Raw genomic sequence first — 23,867 nt, 5'->3', positions numbered from 1 at the left:
AGAAAGCACAATGGGAGACTCCATCCCAGGATCTCTTAACCCACTGAGCCCTTTTTAACAGAGGTTTCTGTTAAATGTTTAAGAGTTAAGAACTGGTCTGGGAATTTAGCTGCCTACCCCCATGTTACCTACATCAAGATCTTAGTGACCTTTAATCAAGCATTCTCTCCTGTGCTCACTCAACCTGGGATCATCTAACCCCCTCCTTTTTTTTTTTTAAAGATTTTATTTATTTGAGAGAGAGAATGAACAAGGGGAGGGAAAGGGAGAAGCAGACTACCCGCTCAGCAGGGAGCCTAACAGGACCAGGGATGCTGCCCTGAGCCACCGAGGCACCCCCACTTTTTTTTTAATCCCTACAAAGATCTCCACCAGGAGAGGTCTTTGAGTGGCCTTACTTTGACTTCTGCAACAAGTTTGAAAAGACAAAGTTGGGAGGGAAAAAACCACACACTCATCACTAAATCTTACGGGGCTGGGGGGCTGGGGGAGCATCTATGTTTGAGCAAGGAAGGTGACTGAGGTTTGAGAGTGCCAGCAGGGGTCAGAGCCCTGCAGATGTTGCACTGCTTCCTCCCCGAGGCCTGCCCTGCTGCCCCCACAGCTCCCGGGAGGCCCTCCCCTAGAGAGCACAGGCTGGCCACCCCCTAGGCCCCCAGTCCGGGGTCTTTTCCCTGCCAGGTCTTGCCAGGGGAGTCTGGCTGACTCCCCCCTTCATCAGGCTGCTCAGCAATCCTGCTTCATCCTTGGGCCCATCTATCTTCCACCTGCCCGGCTGTAAGAGTCAGGAAGTCACCTCCCTACCCTTGATGCCTGCCCAAGTTCCTTATCCCCCACTCTGAAGGGTGAGCCCTGGGCTTGCTTGTGGCCAGAATCCCCCAACCCTGTCAGCCTCCTCTTAGTAAGACCCTCCCACCCTCTGACCCCCACTGGCTCTGCTTCTGGGCCACCCAGGCCGGCTCTGCTGAGTTGCAAGATGAGCCAGTGCCCCCCCACCCCCACCCCCATTGAGACAGTCATGAGCCCTGTTGTGACAGCCCTGAACACTCTTCCTTCCTTTTCACCAAGTGTCACAAGAGGATGTCTTACTTCGGGATGCCCTCTGGGAGCCACCACTGGCTGACTGGAAACCTAGAGTCTTATCCTAGGAGGGCCTTGTCCAGCGCAGCAGAGTGGACTGACCTTTCCTTGCTCCCAAATGATCCCCTGCAAGAGACGTGGGAAAGGCAGTGTGTCCAAAGCAGAAAGGACTGCCAGGCTGGGGCTGAGCCCGCTGAGGGTAACTTGCTTCCTCTCCCCTCTACCCTGATCTGCAGGCTCTGTGCAGGGCTTCCCTCGGTGCCTGGGCCTGCAGGCATCCCCAGCAACAGCCGCCCCCCCCACTCCCATGCCACCCATGGGGCTACCTCTGGGGACTGAGGGAGGGGCAGCTCTGTGCCCAGGGCATTCTAGCTCAGTCACAGCCTACTACCCGCCCCTGTGGTTCTTGCAGACTGAGTCCTCAACATCCACAATCAGGAAACAAAGAGGAGTCCACTTTCGGGTCTGGAAATCACTGCACCCATGGGGCCACCCTGCAAGGCACAGGGAGAGAGCATGCAGGGGTTTCTGGGGGCCTAGCAGGGTGGGACGGGGCAGCCCTTCATCTGGTCCACTAGCTGGCAGTGTCTGCCTCCCAGACCCGTCACTGCTGTGTGTTTGGGGAGTGGGACATAGGTGCATGGCTGTCCTCCACGAAGTGTTCTGCAAAGCGCCACGGAAGCAAAACCCTGCTTAGTCCCTCCGACATTCCCTCGTGCAACCTCCCTCCCGCTGGCCCGCCAGATGTGGCCCGCCAGATGTGGCAGGACAGTACCACTCCACCCATTCCTTAGTCACTCAACAAACATTCGCCAGGCACCCTCTTACCCTGCTGACCCCACCCGTTAAGGGTGTGGGCTGGGGGAGGGCTTCAGACAGGAAGTTGTGCCCGCACAATTTCTGGGGAACTGAGCAGCGCAGAGGGGTGGGGTGGGGTGCGGGGAGAGGCAGGGCTTGCCATCCTTCCCACCCGTCAAGGGTGTGAGCTGGGGGAGGGCTGCAGGCAGGAAGTCGTGCCCGCACAATTTCTGGAGAACTGAGCAGCGCACGGGGTGGGCGGGGTGCGGGAAGGGGCAGGGCTTGCTATCCATCCCACCCTCTGAGTCAACACCAGGCTGGGCCTTATAAAGCTCCAAGAAGCTGCCCTGGGAAAGTTTCCTCTGTCCCCGTGCCAGCTCCCAGAAGGAAGGTGGGTCCAAGTCTAGCACCATGACCGAACTAGAGACAGCCATGGGCATGATCATTGACGTCTTTGCCCGCTACGCGGGTGTGGAGGGCAGCAAGCAGAGCCTGACCAAGGGGGAGCTGAAGGTGCTCATGGAGAAGGAGCTCCCGGGCTTCCTGCAGGTGAGGGTGCCGAGCCTGGGGCGGGGAGGGTCAGGGAGGACGGTGGGCTGGTGGGCAGAGAAAGGAGGGCAGGAGAGAGCCAAGGGGCTGCAGAAGGAGCAGCTGGAAGGCAAGACCACCCGCCAAGAAGCAGATCTGTTGCCCTCGGAACTGAGGTCTCTAGGAGCAGGGAGCTGGAGTAGCCAGCTCAGTCCCTGACACATGAAGTTAGAGCCACCAGGATTCTTTCTCAGCAGGGCCCCAAGTGGCAGAGCTAGGGGTGGGGGGTGGTTTGCAAACCTGAACCTGAGCAGTAGGGATGGTGAGGCTGGGTTTGCTGGTCCCTCACCGCTGCACCCCTCCGAGGCTGCTGGCCATGAACACCCCTGCTCTCCTGTCTGCTTGGCCCGCCAAGTGGTGTTAGCAGGGCTGACAGGGGTACAGATGGGAGGAGGTCCCATCTGGCACTTATCTGCCTAGAGCCCCTGGACCTGGATCTGCCCAAGGGAGACCTCCTCAGGGACCTCAAAACAGAGGGGCTCCCCTCTCGGTCCTCCTTTCCCCATTACGCTCCTCTCGGTTCTGGACCCTCTGGCTGCCTCTTCTGGCTTCGTCCCCTTCCCGCTCCTTCCCTCTTCCCCTTTCCTCCTTCCTCCACTTTCCCTCCCCTCCCTCCTCCCCTCCCTCCCCCTTCCTCCCCTCTTGCCCCTCCCTTCCACTCTCCCCCTCCTCCCTCCTTCTTCCTCCTTCCCTCTTCCCTCCTCCTCCCTCCCTCCTCCCCTCTTTTCCTTCCCTTCCTCTCTCCCCCTCTTTCCCTCCCCTTTGTCTTCCTCCTCTCTCCTCTACCCCGCCCTCCCCTTCTCCCCCTCCTTTCTTCTCTCCCTCCCTTCCTCCAGGTCCTCACCCTTGCCCCACTCCTTCCCTCTCTCCCTCCCCTCCTCTTCCCTACCCTTTCCTTACTGTCCTTCTCTTCCCCTCTGCTCTTTCATTACAGCTCCCCTTCTTCCCCACCCCTCCCCTTCCCCTCTTGCCTCCTCCCAGTCCCCACCAAACCCCACGTCCTGCCCTCTAATGGATCTACCCTGAGCTGAATCTTGAAAATGGAAGCCTAAGATTTTTAGCCTTCAAACACACCGAGCGCTTCAGTATGTAAAGGCAGTGAGGGTGTAGATCTTTAAATGAAGTGCATTTGGTTTTGTCTCTTATAAATGGGTTTGTGGTAGAAAATGTAAAAATACAGAAACGTGGAGGCAAGAAATCCCCTCCCCCCAGCACACTCTCCCTCTCCCTTTCTGCCTTTTCCCCAGTCAAAAGCTCAAAGCTAATGTGTATGAAATTCTAAATATGCAATTTAATTTCCTTTTGAACTTAATATCACCGCAAACAGTCTCAAACCCAGATGCTCACTGAACGCCCCTGCCCCGTTTAGGAATCGGGCATGGTGCAGATGTTCTGATAAGTTTGAGTCTAACCCATGGAGATTTTGAACCCAAAAGCTGGGGGCTACTGGAGGGGCAAAGGCAGGTGACCCGAGAACACAATTTGAGAACCGGTGGCTAAGCCTGGGATCCTCAGCAAGATGCCTGTAAAAGCTAGGGCTCAGGGCCATAGGCCCCCAGGCCTCCAGCTGATGGGGAAGCCCACCTCCTGCTGCAGTTGGGAACTGCCATCCTGGGGGGCTGTTGGAGCCCCAGTGTGGGTGGCTGCGCGGCGGGGCGGGGGGGGGGGGGGAGTCTCTAGTGAGGCTGCCCCCCCACTGGCATGGTGGCAGCTCCCGCAGAAGGCCTGGGGCCTCAGCACCCCTGCCCACCCCTCCTCCCCACCTCTCACCCCAGCTTGGATTTCCCCATTCTGAGGATGGGAGGCTTGTGGCCGGGACAGGTGTGCAGTGCATGGCCCAGGCGTGATCTCCTAAAGTGACCCCACCAGGCTGGCAGCGCATCCTGGGAGTGGCCCCCCTTCTAAAGCATCTTAAACAGTCCAAAGACACCCCCTTCCAAACTTGCCTAGCTGCACCACACAATTCCGATTGGCCCTAAACCCAACCCTGGCTCCTGGCCTCCTGGAGTCCAGTGACACAACCTGTCGGTGTCCCTCCACCCTTCCCCCACCCCCCCACCAGGCAGCAGTGCATGGGCCTCTCACCCACTGACCCTGGCCTCTGTCTCTAGACTAAAAGGGACAGGGACGCCGTGGACAAACTGCTCAAAGACCTGGACGCCAACGGGGACGCCGAGGTGGACTTCAGCGAGTTCATCGTGTTTGTGGCCACACTCACAGCCGCCTGCCACAAGTACTTCGAGCAGGCTGGGCGCCCCTGACGTCCTGCAAGCCCAGAACCCCAGCCGGCCTGGGGGGGTGGTAGGGAGTGGGCAGGGAGCAGCCCCTGGCTTCCAGAACCCTGTGCTCCGCGGCCTCCAGCTGCCCCTTTGATCAGTAAAATGTTTGTGAAATGTTCCTGGTCTGGTGGACATGGATTACTTCTTGACCCCCTCAGTGCCCCCACCCCAGCACAGTGAGTTCTCTGATTTATTACTTCCTGCTCCTGCCCAGTAGGGAGCTGGAGAAGGACTTGGATCAGTTGGTCAGGTGGACCACCTCCTTACTGCCGCCTGCCAGTGGGGCCCTGTCCCTGCTCTTGTGGGTGGCTCAGCACCGAGGAAGCATCATGCTGCCCTGGACCACGGAGGTACACGGGCCACACATCCTTCCACCCAGGCTGCCAGACAGCCACTCATCAGACCCCAGCCCCTCCATGTCCAAACAAGTCACATTCTTAAATGCATGGGGGTTTTGGTTTCTTTGAGTTTTTTTTGGGGGGGGGGGTTGGCCACAAAGGCTGTAAAACACAGTAACACACATAGAGAAGAAATGAATGACACAAGGGGCAACGGGGTGGCTCAGTCAGTTGAGTCTGACCTCAGCTCAGGTTATGATCTCAGGAGGCTCTGCTCTCATCAGGGAGTCTGCCTGTACCTCTCCCTCTGCCCATTCCCCCACTCATGCTCCTCGTTTTTAAAGATTTTATTGATTTGTCAGAGAGAGAGAGAGCACAAGCAGGGGGAGTGGCAGACAAGGGGAGAAGCAGACTCCCCACTAAGCAGGGAGCCTGATGTGGGACTCAATCCCAAGACCTTGGGATCACCTGGGCTGGAGGCAGATGCTTAACCCACTGAGCCACCCAGGCGTCCCGGTAAAATGAATTTTCAAAATGGTTCTCAGCAGGGACCTGACATAGGCCCACCCACTGCTGACTGGAAAGGAGCAGGAGAGACATGAAGCCACAGCAGGCAGGGGGGTCAGTTAGGAGAGCGCTGCACCAGCGGCCTAGGGCAGTGGGAGGGGGTCTATGAATCCAGGGTACGCTCTTGTCAGAGAATCAATGTGCCTCATTGACAGCATGAGGAAGGAGGAAGGGGTTGCTGAGAAAGAGGGATGAATCAAGAAGCACACTAAAGTTTCTGCCTTAGAAACTTTGCTTTGAGTTATGTGCACTTACGGTAAGCAGACACAACTACATTTTTTTTTTAAGATTTATTTATTTTTGAGAGAGAGGGAAAGGGAGAGAATCTCAAGCAGACCCTGACATGAGGCTCAATCTCATGACCTGAGCCGAGACCAAGTGTCTGATGCTGGCCAACCGAGCCACCCAGGTGCCCCACAATTAAATGTAATATATGTATCGAATTGATACTCATTCAGTGAGTATTAGGCACCAGCCACATGGCAGCCAAGCATTCATCTTTGTGCTGGATATGTAGCAGTAAACAAAATTCCTGCCTTCGGGGGCTGACGTTCGAAGAGGAAAGGTCAGACAATACACAAATTAATAATCACGTGTCAGGTAGTGAGAAGCAAAACAAAGGAGCAGAGAGAGTAGCAGGGACTGGCAGTGCTGTCTGAAAGAGCGAGCATGCAGGGATGGCAGTGCTGTCTGAAAGAGCGAGCATAAGCAGGCCTCTCTGGTTAGGCCACATGGAAGCCAACACTGGAAAAGGTGGCTCAGTGAGCTATGTGGGTATGGGACACTCAACCTGTTCTCAGAAGAATCAAAAGTATTGTTCTGTGTTGTATTGCAAAACATGAGTGAAGAGGCAGGCTCACAAGCCAGCTGATGCAAGTGGCCGCTGGAGAATTTCCTGGGCCTTCTGGAAGAGAACACAGAATCTCGGACTTCACGGCAAGGGGAGTCTGGGCACCACCGGCTCATCCATGACAAATGATTTCGGAGCTGCTGACAGCAGGCGACTCAAATTTTCTAGCTGACCTGGAACTGGGTTCAGTTCCACGGATCCAGAATCCGACTAGGGGCAAATGTATGAGTTAAAGCAGGAAATGCACACAAGGCCCCGTAGGCCTCTCCATTACACTGCGTCACAAACACGAGGGAAGACGCTCAGCTTGTCGCCACAGTGCTCTGCCTTAGAGTCAGGGGTCCAAAATGATTCAGACTTTAAGGTTCTGACCACAAAGGAAGCTTAGCATCGAGCCCTAGGACAATGAAGAGATGAAATGCACCCTAATGGAGGAGTATAATCTGTGGTCAGTTAATTAAGGGGAAAACCTATGCGCGTGCGCGCGCACGCACAGACACACACACACACACACACACACACAAGTATGGCAAGTTTTACACCAACACATTTGTTTTTAAATCAGTGAAGCAACTTACAACTAAGTTTTCTGATCAAGGTCCATGATATCTCAAAGAAGGGTGCTCCTTCAGCCAACTCCCTGAATTAAGAGAATGTGGAGCAAGTGGCCTGTGGTGTATATCAAAAGGAATGAGAAATAACTCTTGCAGGCTGTATGCCCCAAGACTTTGGGGGGACCTGTTAGCACAGTTTAACCTAGCCGCCTTGACTGACACAGATAGACACTGACTCTTGGCCCCAGGAAAGCCTACTGGGTCCTCCCTACTCCCCTGCTCCAGGTCAGGCTCTCAACTCCCATGTGCACCAGCCCCCATAATCTCGCCTTTACTCAAGTCCCAACGACACACAGATGGCAGGCAGTGAGTAAGCCTCCCATGCTACACACATGACCCCCAACACTCCCCTGCTCCTGGGTCTCAAGGGCTCCCGGCACTATTTCTGTTCCTGCTCCAGACTTCAGAAGGCCAGGAGTGTGGACAAGAATTCCACGGACAGAAACAGTTTCTGTAAAGGACTCTCTTTGTGCCCAGGTACTCTATGATAAAAGTACACAGTCATCCAAGACATGTATCTCAGCTTGTCTCCATGAACACATGCTTGCTCCAATCAAATCACGTGTAGCAATTCTGGAAATCGCACCCTGCCTGTCCTATGGCTTTGAGCATCCATCAGCACAGGCCAATGCAGATGAATTAACTCCGAGGAAGCCTTTCTCCTCGGCCTGCCCCTCTCACCGGCTCCCACAGTGTCCTCCAGAGTCTCCCCAGGGCTGCAGCTCCCGTGGTTCCCAGCTCCAGGGGCCCCCACTGGGTTCTACTCTCAGAGGTTGTACTCCACGCTCAGGGCAAGTCGTTTGCTCTAAAGAGCTTTTTCTAAAGAGCTTTTCCATGAGTGCTCAGTCCCTCCTTGTGCTCCCACAGGATACTCAAGCACACGGCCGTGCAATTACTTGTCCCAGCTCTTCCCTATCCGGGACTTTCCTTCATGCTCCTGGTGCCTCAGGTGGGACAGAAAGCATGTTCTATTCCCACTGAGAGACTAAACATACCGCAGCTGCTGAGAAGCAAGGCCAGAGACGAGACGATGGCCTGAAGTTCATCTCTGTTAAAAGCTGAGAGTTCTGTTAACCTGTCCCCACACCACCTGCTGTAAGCAATTCTCCCTCCCAGTTCCAGGCTCACGAGAACCCCAAACTTCAAGCAGCTCGGTCCGCTTGCTGGTGGCAGCGCTGAAAGAAGAGTGTCCATTTCAAAAGAAATGGATTAACACATACACAGTCTTTGGTCTTCTGAACAACATCGTTATTTGAAAAAAGATTTTCTATAGATAAACACACACAATGGCTTTGGTCTTCTGCACAACATCTTTATTTGAAAAAAGATTTTCTACAGATCTTTGTTTTTTCAAGGCAAATGAACACTTATCGATCACATGTCTGATTTGAACTCAAGAGGTCTTATCTTCCCGGGGCACAGCTGGACTGGCCAGGAAACACACAGACCCAGGCTCAAGACCCAGGAATACTTGATCATTCAAAGAAACACAAAGGATCCAAGCCCGTTAACTTACGCCCAGACAAGCAGCTCGTTTAGGCGTGTACAAGCCACTGATCAACACTATCCTAACCACAGAATCACCAGATGTACCTAATGAAATCTCTAACAAAAGAAAGACATTTTGGGGACGCCTGGGTGGTTCAGTCAGTTAGGCATCTGCCTTTGGTTCAAGTCATGACCCCAGGGTCCTGGGACTGACCCCGCATTGGGCTCCTTGTAGAGTGGGGAGCCTGCTTCTCCTTCTGCCTGTGGCTCCCGCTACTTGTGCGCTCTGTCTCTCTGACAAATAAAATCTTAAAAAAAAAAAAAAAGAAAGAAAGAAAGACATTCTTCAAATTCTAAGTCTCTCGAAATTGAACAGACAGACCTCTGTGGGACCAGAATAACTAAGTAAGCCTGTGAACACAACTTCACCTCCAAACCACCAACAGCATCCACCTGCTGAGACATCCCCTGACCAAATTTTGCGCTTAAAAACCCTCACCTGTAAGTCATCGGGCAGTTTGGGACTTGAAGCCTTAGCTCCCTGTTCTCCAATAAATAGCCTACCTTTCCTCACTGCAAAATCTCCATGTCAGTCTTTTACTGGCTTGCTGTGCATCCGAAGGAAGAATTCTCTTTTGGCTCGCTTACACAACCACTGACCCTGAGGGAGACTGTCGCATGCAGATAAGAAACATACAAAAACAAAATAAACAAGCTACTTCAGCTTTCTCGTGGTGTCAGCCCAGGTGACCAGCATCCATCAGCTGTGAACCTAAAGCAGAACTGGAAGAAATTCAACATCAAGACACTGAGTCTCAGATTTCTGCATCCTGGTGTTAAAAATTAAAAAAAAAAAAAAAAATGAACCATCCACAAGAATGCCACTTCTTTCAGACAGAGTCCTCTGACACCGCCTCCTCCTGGGAAGAACCTGGAAATTTCTAGTCCAGGCCTACAGCTTTACATTTCTCTGTTTCTTTCCCGTGTTCTCACCTGCCCCTATTTTGCTCAATGGCCAAGCTTTCTTCCCATCCCTGCCACCACCCTCCTCAGTGCCCGGGCGGCTCTACCTCCAACAACTGTCCCTCCGGAGGTAACTTTTCAGTTTCACAAAGACAAACTCCAAGTTATTCTAATGTTTCTCTAATTACCAGCGGAGTCAGGAGGAGCCACAAAAAATCACTATCTGCTCTAGCACCTGTCCCAGCTAGCATGGACCCATTTTCCTCTCAACCTCAACTTTGCTCCCCCTGCCCAATTTCGGACTCCGTGAAACTGAAGCTTCACCTTCACTGCTGCAGCAGGACGACCACCCAGGACACTACTGAATCTGGCTGTGGCACGGCCAGGCCCCGCCGCCGCCCCGCCTCACCGCCCGCGCTCCTTCAGGACGACTCGCTTCTCTCTATCCGCCGCACCAGCTCCACCAGCATCTCTGCCATCTTCGCGATCTCCTTGGCCTTCTCCTCGGCCTTCTCGCATCTCTTGGCCGCCCTGCCGTCCACGCCGTCGCCGGGGTTCTGCAGATGGTTGAGGGCGCTCTCCTCCGAGGCCTCCACCTGCGTTTTGATCTGGATGAGCATATTGTCCATCTCCCACAGCTTGCTTCTGTTCCGCAGGTAGGCTCTGCCGTGCTCCCGCGTGAGGGCCGCGATGTCCTCGCGCATCTCGTTGATGACGGGCAGGAGGAACTTCTCGAAGTCCTCCTCGGGCTCCAGCACTTCCACCTCCTCGGGCTCCGCCAGCTCGACGATGTCCAAGGGCTGCATCTGTCCTGCCACTTCTTCGTGCCTGCGCCCCTGGGGACGGGCGCGGGCATGAACCGTTCCTGCGGCCGTCCGCGTGTCAACAGTGCTCCCGAACTACCTACGCCTCCCTCCTCAGAGCCGCTCCGGGAAAGAACCCGGAGCAGATCCCGCACCTACACCCGGCCAACAAGCGGTACTCCCGGCCGGCGCCGGCGGTGGGGGTGTTTGCGGCACTTTCACGACGTGGCCCGGCCCCCTTACGGCCGTGACAGGGACAGACCCGTGGCGGGCGCGCGCACACTGATGGGCCTCTGTCGCGGGCGCGCGCACGCCCACCGCCCCCAGCTTCCGTCCCCGCCCCGCCCCCAATCAGCCTTTGGGATCGTCCCGGTACCTCGCGAATATCCTCTGTGAGGGCAACCCAGGCTTTTACTTTCACTTTTTTTTTTTTTTTAAGTGAAAGCAATTTTCCCTCCTTAGTGTTTAAATCAGAGGCTGATGTTTACAGCTCTTACTATCCAGCCACGCACTACTATAAGTGCTTAGTTTAATTCACTTAACCTGGGGCGCCTGGGTGACTCAGTGCGTTAAGCTGCTGCCTTCGGCTCAGGTCATGATCTCAGGGTCGTGGGATCGAGTCCCACATCGGGCTCTCTGCTCGGCGGGGAGCCTGCTTCCCTTCCTCTCTCTCTCTGCCTGCCTCTCTGTCTCCTTGTGATCGCTCTCTGTCAAATAAATAAATAAATAAATCTTTAATTCACTTAACCTCACAGAAAAGCTGATAGAGCTAAAAACCTCTCTAATGGCGGCGCCTGGGTGGGTCAGGTCATGGTCTAAGGGTCCTGAGATGGAGCCCCGCATTGGGCTCTCTGCTCAGTGGGGAGCCTACTTCCCCCCTCTCTCTGCCTGCCTCTCTGCCTGCTTGTGATCTCTCTCTCTGTCAAATAAATAAATAAAAATCCTAAAAGCAACAACAACAAAACACGTGCTTATGGTCAGAATTTGAACCTGAGCCATTTGGGTCTACTCTTTCTTTTCTTTTTTCTTTTTTTTTTTTTTTAAAGATTTTATTTATTTATTTGACAGACAGAGATCACAAGTAGGCAGAGAGAGAGAGAGGGGTAAGCAGGCTCCCCGCCGAGGAGAGAGCCTGATGCAGGGCCGGATGCAGGGCGGATGAGGGCGGATTCCAGGACCTCGAGATCATGACTCCAGCCAAAGGCAGAGGCCCAACCCACTGAGCCAGGCAGGTGCCCCTACAGTTGCTCATCTTAATGAGCACACATGCTTCCTCCTCTTCTGGGACAGGGCCCTTAAGTCAAAACCCCAGGATTCTTCTTTTTTATTTAATTTTTTTTAATAAACATATAATGTATTATTAGCCCCAAGGGTACAGGTCTGTGAATTGCCAGGTTTACACACTTCACAGCACTCACCATAGCACATACATCTACCCAATTTCCATAACCCCACCACCCTCTCCCCCACCAACCCTCAGTTTGTTTTGTGAGATTAAGAGTCTCTTATGGTTTGTCTCCCTCCCTTCCTGCCCCCAAACCCCCGTGTTGCATCTCCACTTCCTCATATCAGAGAGATCATGTGATAGTTGTCTTTCTCCGATTGACTTGTTTCGCTAAGCATAATACCCTCTAGTTCCATCCGTGTCATCACAAATGGCAAGAGTTTATTTCCTTTGGTGGCTGCATAGTATTCCATTGTATATATATACCACATCTTCTTTATTCATTCATCTGTTGATGGACATCTGGATTTTTTCCATAGTTTGGCTATTGTGGACATTGCTGCTATAAACATTTGGGTACATGTGCCCCTCCGGATCACTACGTTTGTATCTTTAGGGTAAATACCCAATAGTGCAATTGCTGGGTCATAGGGCAGTTCTATTTTCAACATTTTGAGGAACCTCCATGCTGTTTTCCAGAGTGGCTGCACCAGCTTGCATTCCCACCAACAGTGTAGGAAGGTTCCCCTTTCTCCGCATCCTTGCCAGCATCTGTCATTTCCTGACCTGTTAATTTTAGCCATTCTGACTGGTGTGAGTTGGTATCTCATTGTGGTTTTGATTTGTAGTTCCCTGATGCCGAGTGATGTGGAGCACTTTTTCATGTGTCTGTTGACCATCTGGATGTCTTCTTTGCAGAAATGTCTGTTCATGTCCTCTGTCCATTTCTTGATTGGATTATTTGTTCTTTGGGTGTTGAGGTTGATAAGCTCTTTATAGATTTTGGATACTAGCCCTTTACCTAATATGTTGTTTGCAAATATCTTCTCCCATTCTGTCAGTTGTCTTTTGGTTTTGTTAACTGTTTCCTTTGCTGTGCCAAAGCTTTTGATCTTGATGAAGTCCCAGTAGTTCATTTTTGCCCTTCTTCCCTTGCCAAAAACCCAGGATTCTAACTGCTCTTTTCTCACCCCTTGCTCCCAGCTTTTTGTCCTGGGCGGATTTTTCTCCCACTGCCTTGGGTTGTTCTGGTCAGTAGGTTTTTGTTCTCTGTTTTAGGTAGGGTAACTGAAAGGACTCATTTTAGAAAGGTCCTGTCTCTGTTGCTTTTGTTTAGGCCACAAGTACTTATGTTCTGTATTCTGCATCCAGTTAAACTAAACAAGCGATGTTCCCACTTCAAATGGGGAACAAGAGAGTTAATCATTCTCTGAGGTTTTTAAAAAAGAATTTATTTCTTTGACACAAAGAGACACAAAGAGAGAGGGAGTACAAGCAGGGGAAACGGGAGTGGGAGAAGCAGGCTTCCTGCCGAGCAGGGAGCCCGATGTCTGGACTGATCCCAAGACCCTGGAATCATGACCTAAGCTGAAGGCAGAAACTTAACAACTGAGCCGCCCAGACACCCTATTCTCTGAATTTTTGTCCTAGGCCCCCAAACACCTGATAACATCTAAGAAGAGCCAGATCCCAAACATGTTCCCAGGACGTTAACTTTGAACAAGACTTGGCAGATGCTGGCATCAGTAACCCCTACCTTCAATGATTTATAGAATAACACCTATTACTCACCTGCCACTCACCTTTGATCGGACCCTACTTTGGATTCCTGAAGGAATAGTTGCCCTAGATCCCTTTCCAATATGAACCCCTAGACCCAAGCCAGGAAGAGACTCATTCTCCTTTCCTTTCTGAGTCTCCCAGTCTGTCTGCTAAATTCTGTTTCTCACACTATTTAATAAACTGTATTTACTTTCTCTGGCCTGTGTTTGATTTCTGTCCCATGCAAAGTTGGTCCTGCAGGGACCCCCGAACTCCCTCTGGGTTCTTGGACCCAACCTGCCTGCATCATCTTCACCAGACTGTAAGCAACCTAAGATAAAAGGCCACTTCTGATTCGGCTCTGTCCTCAGCCCCTCTTGGCAGCCTGGACACAAGTAGGGCCTTAGGAAATATTTTAGAGATAAGGCCTCCTTTCATAAAATATAAGCGCCTCTGTCTATTGGAGGCTCCTTGACAGTGGGTTCTGGTCTCTGTCCTTAACACCTATAGGACCTGAAAAATAGCAGGGGACCAGTAAAATTCAGCTTTAACATTCATTTAACAAAAAATGTTTGAGCACCGAGAGTATGCCATTGTGGAATGGATAGAGTCTCTTTGCAGGCTTGTTCAGTGAGTGTCCCACTAGCTGAACTTTGGAGGGATTCTGCTTACAATAGTGCCACAGATTAGAGCTTCAGTATTCCAGTCTTTAAGTAAAAACCGGTGATCCCAGCCTGAATATCCATCGATGGGAAGATATGTAAGTGAGGTGATGTGCAGGAAAGTGATTTGCAAATACCAAAGCACCAGCAGATATAAGTGGTGATAGTGTAATAGTAATTATGACAGTGAATGGAGGTTGTTTGTGCTAAAGGTTTTGAAGTCAGAAACATCCTGCATTAGGTGCTCCTAGTCCCTCCAGTTACTTGTTCTGTGGCCTTGGACAAGCTGGCTAACTCGAACACATATCTCTGAGGTCAGTTTCCACCTGCTGCTCTAAACTGGGCATTGGACATATGATCCGTAAGATCCTCACACGATCCTTATCGTCCCATAATAATTACGTGATATGGTTTGCCCAAGGTTTTGTATCTTGCTCGCCTCCTGCCTAGTGCAGCCACAGCTCGTGGTCCCAAGGTTATCTGAAGCAGGTAGTATTGGCTGCTGGATAAACTGACCAGTGTGTTTGCTCCTCACCTGTCTACTGGTCCCATAAGCTGAGAGAATGTCTGCCTCTTAATCATTTTCCTAAGGAACAGACTTAAGTATGCCCTAATAGGAGATGAAGTAAAGATCTGTGTGCAGCATTTTATTAAGAATGATGGCAATATCCAAGCTGATATAATGTATCCTACTAGTTTTATGGGTATCATCAGAGTGACAAGACTGGGGGAGAAATTCCATCTGATGTATGACACCAAGGATCACTTTGCTGTTCATTGGATTACACCTGAGAAGGTCAAGTGTAAATTGGGCAAAGTGAGGAAGATCTTTGTGGGGACAAAAGAAATCCCTCATCTGGTGACTCATGATGCTTGCTCCATCCGCTGTCCTGAGCCCCTCATCAGGGTGAATGACACCATTAAGATTGATTTGGGAGACTGGAGAGATTACTGATTTCACAAGTGCGACACTGGCTGTGTAGGGTGACCACAGTGCTAACCTGGGAAGAACTGGTCACCAACAGAGAGAGACACCCTATTTCTTCAGATACTGTTCACGTGAAAGATGCCAATGGCAACTGATTTGCCACTCAACTCTCTTAACATTTTTGTTATTGGCAAAGGGAACAAACCATGGATTTCTCTTCCCCAGGGAAAGGGTATCCACCTCACCAGAAAGAGACAAGAGACTGGCAACCAAACAGAGCAGTGGGTAAAATGGTCCCTAGGTGACTTGATTGGAAGACTATAGCTAATTAAAGATCATACAGCACACACACACACACAAAATGATTTGTATCTTGTATCCTGAGTGTCCCCTTTAGCTCTCCAGACATTCCTGGTTTGATGAATTAGAATTTATTAAAGGGATATAGATAATAAAGGATTCACATTCAAACTGTGTTGAGGATGTCTATAGATCAATAAGGAAAAGACAAATAACTCAGTTTAAAAACTGGCAAGATGGGACACCTGGGTGGCTCAGTCAGTTAAGTATCTGCATTCAGCTGGGGTCATGATCCCAGACTCCTGGGATCGAGTCCCACATTGCTCCTTGCTCAGCAAGGAACCGCTTCTCTCTCGTCCTGCCACTCCCCCTGGTTGTGATCTGACAAGTAAATAAATAAAATATTTTTTAAAAAATTAAAATGGGGCACCTGGGTGGCTCAGTGGGTTAAGCCTCTGCTTTCCGCTCAGGTCATGATCTCAGGGTCCTGGGATGGAGCCCCGCATTGGGCTCCCTGCTCAGCAGGGAGCCTGCTTCCTCCTGTCTCTCTGTCTCTCTCTATCTGCCTGCCTCTCTGCCTACTTGTGATCTCTGTCAAATAAATAAATAAAATCTTTTAAAAAATAAATAAAAATAAAAAATAAAAACGGGCAAGACTTGAGCCAGCACTTCAGAAGAGGGAATATCCACATGGCCAATAAATATACAAAAGGGTGCTAAAGTTCACTATTGAACAGGAAATGCCTATTAAAACCACGATGAGCTAGCATTCACTATACATCCACTAGAATGGCTAAAAACGAAAATGTTGACAATACCAAGTGTTTGGGAAAAAGTGGAAAGAAGATGAGAACGTTCAAAGTCATCAAGAAGAGAAAGGTTCTGAGGAACTCGTTTATTTCTCTCTTTGATTTCGGTATGAGCAGCAAGAAGAAACTAGGGACAGTGGGAAGCTCTTCATGGGTCCTTGACATGTTCTGTATCTTGATCTCGATGGGGGTTACCTGATTGCGTGACCACGCGAAAGATACAGTGAGGACCCACGCGTCTTAACCTAGCCCTGTTCACGTCGCGCGCGGACGAGCGTCCAGGGTCTGGAAACGGAGACCGGCGCGCGTGCGTGTACGTGAGCGCGCAAAAGCCGGTTGCTGGGGGGCGCGCGTGCGCGCGCAGGAGCCGGAAGCAGAACTGGGAGCCCGGAAGTCGGGCGGGCATCCGGGCCGCGGCGGGCCATGGAGGGTCGCGCCGCGGGTCGTGGGCCGCCGCGCGAGGAGTCAGCGGAGGACGAGGCCGAGCTCCCTGGAGCAGCGTGGAGCGGGGACAGCGGCAATGTGTCCCAGAGCCACAGCAGCGCCTCGGGGCCGTGGGAGGACGAGGCGTCGGAGCTGGGCGCGCCGGGCCGCGATCTGCCGCTGCTGCGCCGCGCCGCCGCGGGCTACGCCGCCTGCCTGCTGCCGGGAGCCGGGGCGCGGCCGGAGGTCGAGGCCCTGGACGCCAGCCTGGAGGACCTGCTCACCAGAGTGGACGAGTTCGTGGGCATGCTGGACATGCTGCGCGGGGACTCCTCCCACGTCGTCAGTGAGGGTGTGCCTCGCATTTACGCGAAGGCCGCGGAGATGCGGCGGGTCTACAGCAGGATCGACCGGCTGGAGGCCTTCGTGGGGATGATCGGCGCCCGCGTGGCCAGGATGGAGGAGCAGGTGGCCAGGGCGGAGGCCGAGCTGGGCGCTTTCCCCAGCGCCTTCAGGAAGCTGCTGCACACGATCAGCGTGCCCTCCTTGTTCAGCAAGGCGCCCTTCGGCAGGCCCCAGCAGAGCGGCTACGAGCCGCCCGTCCTGTTTCGGACCGAAGACCACTTTCCCTGTTGCAGCGAGACACCTCAGATCTGAGTCCGCCGGCCGGCCGGCCCGCCAGGGAACGCCCGCTGCGAGGGCCGGGGCTGCTGAGTCTGCCGGCGAGGCCGCTGGTAGACCTCCACGAGGTTGGAGGACGGGGTGTTTGTCTTTGGCACACTTGTTTCCCACTGTTTGCATGACCTCCCGTAAGGACGTGTGGCTTTCTCTCTCCAGTGCTGAACTGAGGGCTGGCTGCTTGGGGCGTCGGGGAACCTGAAGGCGTTTCTCTGTGCGCTGTGGCAGAATTGTTGTTTTTATGGGTTTTACAGCTCACCCAACAGTATTACCTTTTCAGAGTTTCTATATTTTATATTAAGAAAAACTGCCCAACTGTCCCAGTCTTATTATTCGATCCTAATAGCGATTCCATTTTCTGTAGCTTTTAGGGTAGATGGTAAGTTATTTCACGTTATATTCTACTTTGCACATCATGGGTTGTAAACCGAAGGAAATCATACAATTTCTGAGAAGATGGATTGATTTATTGCAATTAATTCTGAAGCTGTATTTGCAAGTAGGCCCTCCGAATCTTAATTTGCCCACAGCAAATATGTCTGTAAGTGGTTGCTAACATTTAATTTATAATTTAAATATTAATAAAAATTTTAAATTTTATTGGAAAAGCTTTTCTTCTGGAAAGGACTTTGCATATTTCTTTTTTTGTTTGAAAATAGATATATTGCTCATGATTGTAGGGATAAGGAGAAGTGTCTTGGGAGTAACTCCTTTCGGATGTGAAAAAGCTTAGCTACTATTCCACAGAATTTTGTTTCTCACCTCTCAAAGTCCATAGTTAAATCATGTGTGTGAATGACTGGTGTTGGTTTTGTTCTTTCACCCAACAGCATGGAATCCTAATGATGTCTTGCAGGTGCAGCAGGCTTTGATCTTGATTTGAATCTTAATCTATTGTTATTAATTGATGTTCCTAGGCAGTAGACCTCAAATGAGCACCCAGCTTAGGTTTCTTTTGTGTCATTTATCCTGGATCTTAGAGGCAAACGGAGTAGTCATGTTCTCTCATAGCTGTGTATCATAAGTCTGATCATGTAGGGGCACCTGGGTGGCTGAGTAGGTTAAGCGTCTGCCTTCTGCTCAGGTCAGAATCCCAGAGTCCAGGGATTGAGTCCCGCATTGGGCTCCTTGTTCAGCGGGGAGCCTGCTTCTCCCTCGAACTGCCGCTCCCCCGGCTTGTGTGCCCACTCGCCTGCTCACAAGTTCTCTCTCTCTCTCTCTCTCTGACCCAAAAAAATAAAAATCTGATGATGTAATCTGCACTTTCCTCTTTCATGGACCTGCAGTGTCGCACATTTATACTTTTTATTCAGGAGGTTCATAGACGATAAATTAAGGAACTCCTGAATTTAGAAGCTGAAAGCACAAGTAAGCTACATTTAATACTGTTGGGCAATCACTGGGTAGTACCATAAGTAATTAGCATATCCCTATGATATAGTCACTGAATATGAAAATAGCTTTAGTACCTAACATCCATACTGCAAAAATGCTTTATATTAAAAAGTAGGTAGTAATTAGGGCAAATTACGAAAAAAATTGGGATAACTAATTTTTTTTTAAGATTCTTTTTATTTGAAATAGAGAGCATGCACACAAGCAGTGGGGAGGAGCAGGGGAGAGGGAGAAGCAGACTTCTCACTGAGCTGGAAGCCTGATCCTGGCTCTCAGGGAGCCTGAGATCCTGACCTGAGCCCAAGGCAAATGCCCAACCAACTAAGCCACCCAGGTGCCCCATTTTCTGGCAATATTTAAAAAAAAAAAAAAAAAACCTGAGGCACCTGGGTGGCTCAGTTGAACGTCTGCCTTCGGCTCCAGTCATGATCCTGAGATCCTGGGATTGAGCCCCACGTTGGGCTCCTTCCTCAGCACGGTGTCTGCTTCTCCCTCTCCTTCTGCTTGTGATCTCTTGTGCATACGCGCGTGCGTGTGCGCGCTCTCTTTCTCTCTCGGTCAAATAAATAAACAAATAAAATCTTACATAAAACTTAAGAGAAAGAAAAGAAAAGAAGAGCTGGCAGTGCTGAACTGGCTCAGTGGGGAGAGCGTGCAATTTTTGATCTCAGGGTTGTAAGTTTGACCCCCCACCCGTGCTGGGTGTTAAGAGGACTAAAAAATAAACTTTAAATATTTTAGTTTATTTGAGATTTTATCTTTTTTTAAGAGTTTATTTAATTATTGTCAAAGAGAGCTCACACAAGCAGGGGGACAGGCAGAGGGAGAAGCAGTCTCCCCGCTGAGCAAGGGGCCTGATGTGGGACTCTATCCCGTGACCCCGGATCATGACCTGAGCCGAAGGCAGATGCCCAATGACTGGGCCACTCTGGTGTCCCGAGATTTTATTTCTAAGTAATCTGCACCCAACATGGGGCTTGAACCCACAACCCCAAGATCAAGAGTTGCATGCTCTACCAACTGGGCCCGTCTGGAGCCCCAAATATAAATAAACTTTTAAAAAAGGGGTGCCTGGGTGGCTCAGTGGGCTAAAGCCTCTGCCTTCAGCTCAGGTCATGATCCCAGGGTCCTGGGATCGGGCCCGCATCGGGATCTCTGCTCAGCAGGGAGCCTGCTTCCCTTCTCTCTGCCTGCCTCTCTGCCTACTTGTGATCTCTGTCTGTCAAATGAATAAATAAAATCTTTTTAAAAAAATAATAAGATGATGGGACACCTGGGTGGCTCAGTCAGTTGAGCATCTGCCTTCAGCTCAGGTCACAATCCCAGGGTCCTGGAATCAAGTCCCCTTTGGGCTCCCTGCTCAGCGGGGAGCCTGCTGCTTCTGCCTGCTGTTCCCCCTGCTTGTGCTCCTTTTTGCTCTCTCTGGCAAATAAATAAAATCTTAGAAAAGAAAACAAGGCCTGGTTTGCTGACTACTTACATGCTTACCTGTGCAGCTTATCTCTAGGCGGCCTTGGGTTCTGAAATTCTCCTGGTCACTTGTGTTGTCCTTGAGGGTTCTAAATAGAGATTAGGGCAGGGCCTTGTTTGGAATGGGGACTGGAAGTTGGTCTGCACAGTGCAAGACAGATTCTAGATAAAGCCCCTTGGTCTCGAGAACCGGGGCTGGGGGAGCCAGGCAAGCCTCTGATCTGGCACTGCCACCCACACACCTTCTGGCTCCCTCTTCCCCCACCCCTGACCAGCTGGAGATTTCAGGAAGCTCCTTCCCCCTCTCATAAGCCAGTAAAATTGGGGGGTGTGTGGTGCTAGTAGTCATCCTGGGTGACCCCTGCAGACCCATCTGCGCTGCTGGGGTCTAGAGCTCCCCCCACTTTCTAGAAGAATAATCAGGGATGGGGTTCAATAAAGCTTGAGAGGGGCACCTCACCAGTCACACCGGAGTCCGTCTGTTCTTCACTCCCGCACCTGCTTACAGAGCACAGGCTGCCTGGTGTCCAGGAGTCCACAGGACATCGCTTAGTCCAAAGGCACCCTCGGGCGTCCAGGAGCCAGTTTATGAACATGTGTAAAATTGGGTACTAACGAGCTAGTCAGCACTTTGTGGCTTTTCCTCCCAGCCAGACTCTTAGGAATATGAGTCTTGGACCATGTGTGAGTGGGTGGGCCTATTGTAGATAGAAAAGTACAGGTCCTGGGGTGCCTGGGGGGCTCAGTCGGTGAAGCCGCTGCTTTGGCTCAGGTCGTGATTCCTGGGTCCTGGGATCGAGATCTGCGTCGGGGTCCTTGCTGAGTGGGGAGCCTGCTTCTTCCTTGCCTGCCATCCCCCTGCTTGTGCTTGCTCTCTCTCTCTGTCAAATAATAAATAGAGTCCCACATCAGGCTCCATGCCTGGGCTCACTCACTCAAATAAAATCTTTAAAAAGGTGGGGGGGAGGCACCTGGATGGCTCAGTGGGTTAAGCCTCTGCCTTCGGCCCAGGTCATGATCTCAGGGTCTTGGGATTGACCTCTGAGTTGGGCTCTCTGCTCAGCAGGGAACCTGCTTCCTCCTCTTTCTCCTCCTGCCTCTCTGCCTACTCTGATTTCTCTCTGTCAAATAAATAAAATCTTAAAAAAAAAAAAAGTGCAGGTCGTGGAGTCAGCCCAATGTGAACCTGCTAAGTATATGATCTAGGACAGGCTAGCCTCGTCCCTAAAGGTGTGGAGGGAAAGAACCACAAGGGCACAGGTCTCAAAACTACTCCCTTGGTGCTGGTGCAGAAGCAGCCACAGACCACACATAGACAAATGTGCAGGCTGCATGCAAATAAAACCCAGGTACTTCTTGAAACAAAAGCCCTAAGGGGAGCAGACCACTGATGGTCTGCGATTTAAGATGTTTAAAGTGGCTTGGGACACCTGGTGGCTCAGTCATTTAGGCATCTGCCTTCAGCTCAGGTCATGATCCCAGGGTTCTGAGATTGAGACCCATGTCGGGCTCCTGATTAGCCGGAGCCTACTTCTCCCTCTCCCTCTGCCTGCCACTCCCCCAGCTTGTGCTCTCTCTCTCTCTCTCTGACAAATAAAATCTATTAAAAACAAAAACAGGGCACCTAGGTGGCTTAGTTGATAAGCCTCTGCCTTCAGCTCAGGTCATGATCCCAGGGTCCTGGGATGGAGCCCCACGTCAGGCTCCCTGCTGAGCTGGAAACCTGCTTCTCCCTCTCCCACTCACGTGCTTGGGTTCCCTCTCTTGCTGTGTCTCTCTCTGTAGAATAAATAAATAAAATATTAAAAAAAAAAAAACTTAATAACTAAAAAATTTTAAACTAGCTTAGCTTCCTCAGAAAGGGCAGCACTGGAAAGCATTAGTTCTAAGGATACCCCCCTCACCACCACTGGTGAACGTGAATCAAGAGAAAGCCGGGTTTAGGACCACAGACGGGGCTCAGGTTGCCAGTTACCTTCGGACCAAAGACAGTCTCAAACAGCTGGAGACCAGCTCGGGTCTTACCTTTTTCGAGACCCACCTTTACCAGAAACAAAGCTTCCTGGCCTCTCTCAGCAGTATCTTCTAAGGACTTTGGCTTAAAATGAACTGCTGTTAATAGTGTGCGCTGTAACAGGGCCCCTGGGGGGCTCAGTTGGTTAAGTGTCTGCCTTCAGCTTGGGTCATGATCTCTGGGTCCTGGGACGGAGTGCTGCATGGGGCTCCCTGCTCAGCTGGAAGTCTGCTTCTCCTTCTGCCCCTCCCCCTGCCCCTCCCCCTATATATATATATGGAAAGCTAACATCCAATTCGTCAGTACGACTATAGGCACCACCCACAACACATCCCAAATGCACCCCTCTGTCCATCCCACAGCTACCCCATCTCACCTCCGCCACCCAGCAGTCTCTTAAGTGGTTTCTTGCTTCCACATCCTCTCTCCAAGCCACTCTCCACACAGTTCACAGCAGCCAGAGGTGTCTTTAAAAACCATAGGCCAGGGGCGCCTGGGTGGCTCAGTGGGCTAAAAGCCTCTGCCTTAGGCTGAGGTCATGATCCCAGGGTTTTGGGATTGAGTCCTGCATCGGGCTCTCTGCTCAGAGGGAAGCCTGCCTTCCCCTCTCTCTCTGCCTGCCTCTCTGCCTACTTGTGATCTCTCTCTCTCTCTCTATCAAATAAATAAATAAATAAATAAATCTTTACAAAAATAAATAAATAAAAACTGTAGGCCAGATACATTGGGCTTTGCCTAAAACCATCGTTGGCTTTTCGGGACATTAGAATAAGATCTGAATTCTATTCTGTGGCCTGCCACACCTTAGAGGATGTGGCTCCCACCCCTTCAGTGATCTTGACTTGGGCCTCTCTCCCCTTGCTCACTCCCATCCAGCTTCACCTTGATCCTGAAAGATACTCAGTGCAGTCCCTTCACAGTGCTGTGTCAGTCTGTGCTGTCTGCCTCCCCCACCTCCAGCCAGGCACGGGTTCTGTCCGTCCCACTGCACCACGGCTGTCTTATCAGCAGGTAACACCATGCCTGGCACGCTCAGCTGTTGAACCAATGACAATCGGGCCGGCCAAGGGAATGAACAGCCAGGGAGAAACTAGGCGCTGCGTATGGAATGGGAGATAGAAAGACAAATAGAGTAATGCAGTCAAGACTTGCTGGGAAATCAAGCATCCTGGGAGGGCTGAGGACACCAAGAAAAATAAGACCTGTTTGTTCTTCAAGAACTGGATGGGCCAGAGGGTGAGCCGTCCAACCCCAACCCAGTCCAACCCCAGCTTCAGGGATTGGATTTGTTAAATCTGGTGCCATCATTCCTGTGGGCTCCAAGAGGGCCCCTTCTGAAATGATCCCCCAGGATGTTGCTACAGAACTTTCAGAACTACCTTTCTTATTTTATTTTATCTTATTTGACAGAGAGAGAGATCACAAGCAGGCAGAGAGAGAGGAAGGGAAAGCAGGCTCCCCGCTGAGCAGAGAGCCCAATGCGGGGCTTGATCCCTGGACACCGAGACCATGACCCGAGCCGAAGGCAGAGGCCCAACCCACTGAGCCACCCAGGCGTCCCCAGAACTACCTTTCTGAAGAGACTCCTTTTCATGCGGCAAGGTTAAAAACCATTTTCCAAAGTGGCCTACATTGTTAGCCCCAGCAATAGAGAAGGGAATGAATATCTTGTAGAGTGAAAGTTTCCTCTTGGTGGTCTTCATCCCCAAAGGGAGGCGTGCCCGAAGGGGTTCAGGAGGGATCCTGGGGCAGAGGATGGGAATAAAAGGCCCTCCCGTGGGCGTGTGACAGCGTGCTGGCGGCCAAGGAGGCGGCAGGAACAGCGCCTTTCCAG

The 23,867-nt window shown here is 51.4% G+C and overlaps 3 protein-coding genes and 1 pseudogene across 4 annotated transcripts; 3 read left to right on the top strand and 1 right to left on the bottom strand.

The window, feature by feature from the left end:
- Positions 1–1,117: 1,117 nt before the first annotated feature.
- LOC116584850 (MORF4 family-associated protein 1-like) lies at positions 1,118–10,567 on the bottom strand. 2 transcript variants are annotated; one of them, XM_032333770.1, is made up of 2 exons: positions 9,975–10,567; positions 1,118–1,131 (listed from the first exon to the last, which is right to left on the bottom strand). In XM_032333770.1, exon 1 carries the CDS (start codon positions 10,369–10,371, stop codon positions 9,988–9,990), a length of 384 nt encoding a protein of 127 aa, XP_032189661.1. In that variant the 5' UTR covers positions 10,372–10,567; the 3' UTR covers positions 1,118–1,131; positions 9,975–9,987. The 2 variants fall into 2 exon arrangements, with proteins under 2 accessions (XP_032189661.1, XP_032189660.1); XM_032333769.1 differs by lacking the exon at positions 1,118–1,131 and adding an exon at positions 8,895–9,374.
- On the top strand, positions 2,196–4,863 carry S100P (S100 calcium binding protein P). The gene is made up of 2 exons (XM_032333771.1): positions 2,196–2,427; positions 4,578–4,863. Exons 1-2 carry the CDS (start codon positions 2,290–2,292, stop codon positions 4,725–4,727), a joined length of 288 nt encoding a protein of 95 aa, XP_032189662.1. The 5' UTR covers positions 2,196–2,289; the 3' UTR covers positions 4,728–4,863.
- Positions 10,420–15,471, top strand: LOC116582462 (annotated as a pseudogene).
- A 933-nt stretch (positions 15,472–16,404) lies between these two features.
- On the top strand, positions 16,405–17,648 carry BLOC1S4 (biogenesis of lysosomal organelles complex 1 subunit 4). The gene has a single exon (XM_032333768.1). The coding sequence runs from the start codon at positions 16,477–16,479 to the stop codon at positions 17,131–17,133; it is 657 nt and encodes a 218-aa protein (XP_032189659.1). The 5' UTR covers positions 16,405–16,476; the 3' UTR covers positions 17,134–17,648.
- Positions 17,649–23,867: the final 6,219 nt, after the last annotated feature.

The sequence above is a fragment of the Mustela erminea genome, chromosome 2, assembly GCF_009829155.1.
Source record: "Mustela erminea isolate mMusErm1 chromosome 2, mMusErm1.Pri, whole genome shotgun sequence".
In the NCBI taxonomy this organism is placed as follows: domain Eukaryota; kingdom Metazoa; phylum Chordata; class Mammalia; order Carnivora; family Mustelidae; genus Mustela; species Mustela erminea.
Note: the sequence above shows the minus strand (reverse complement) of the source record. Positions and strands in the feature narration are given on the sequence as shown.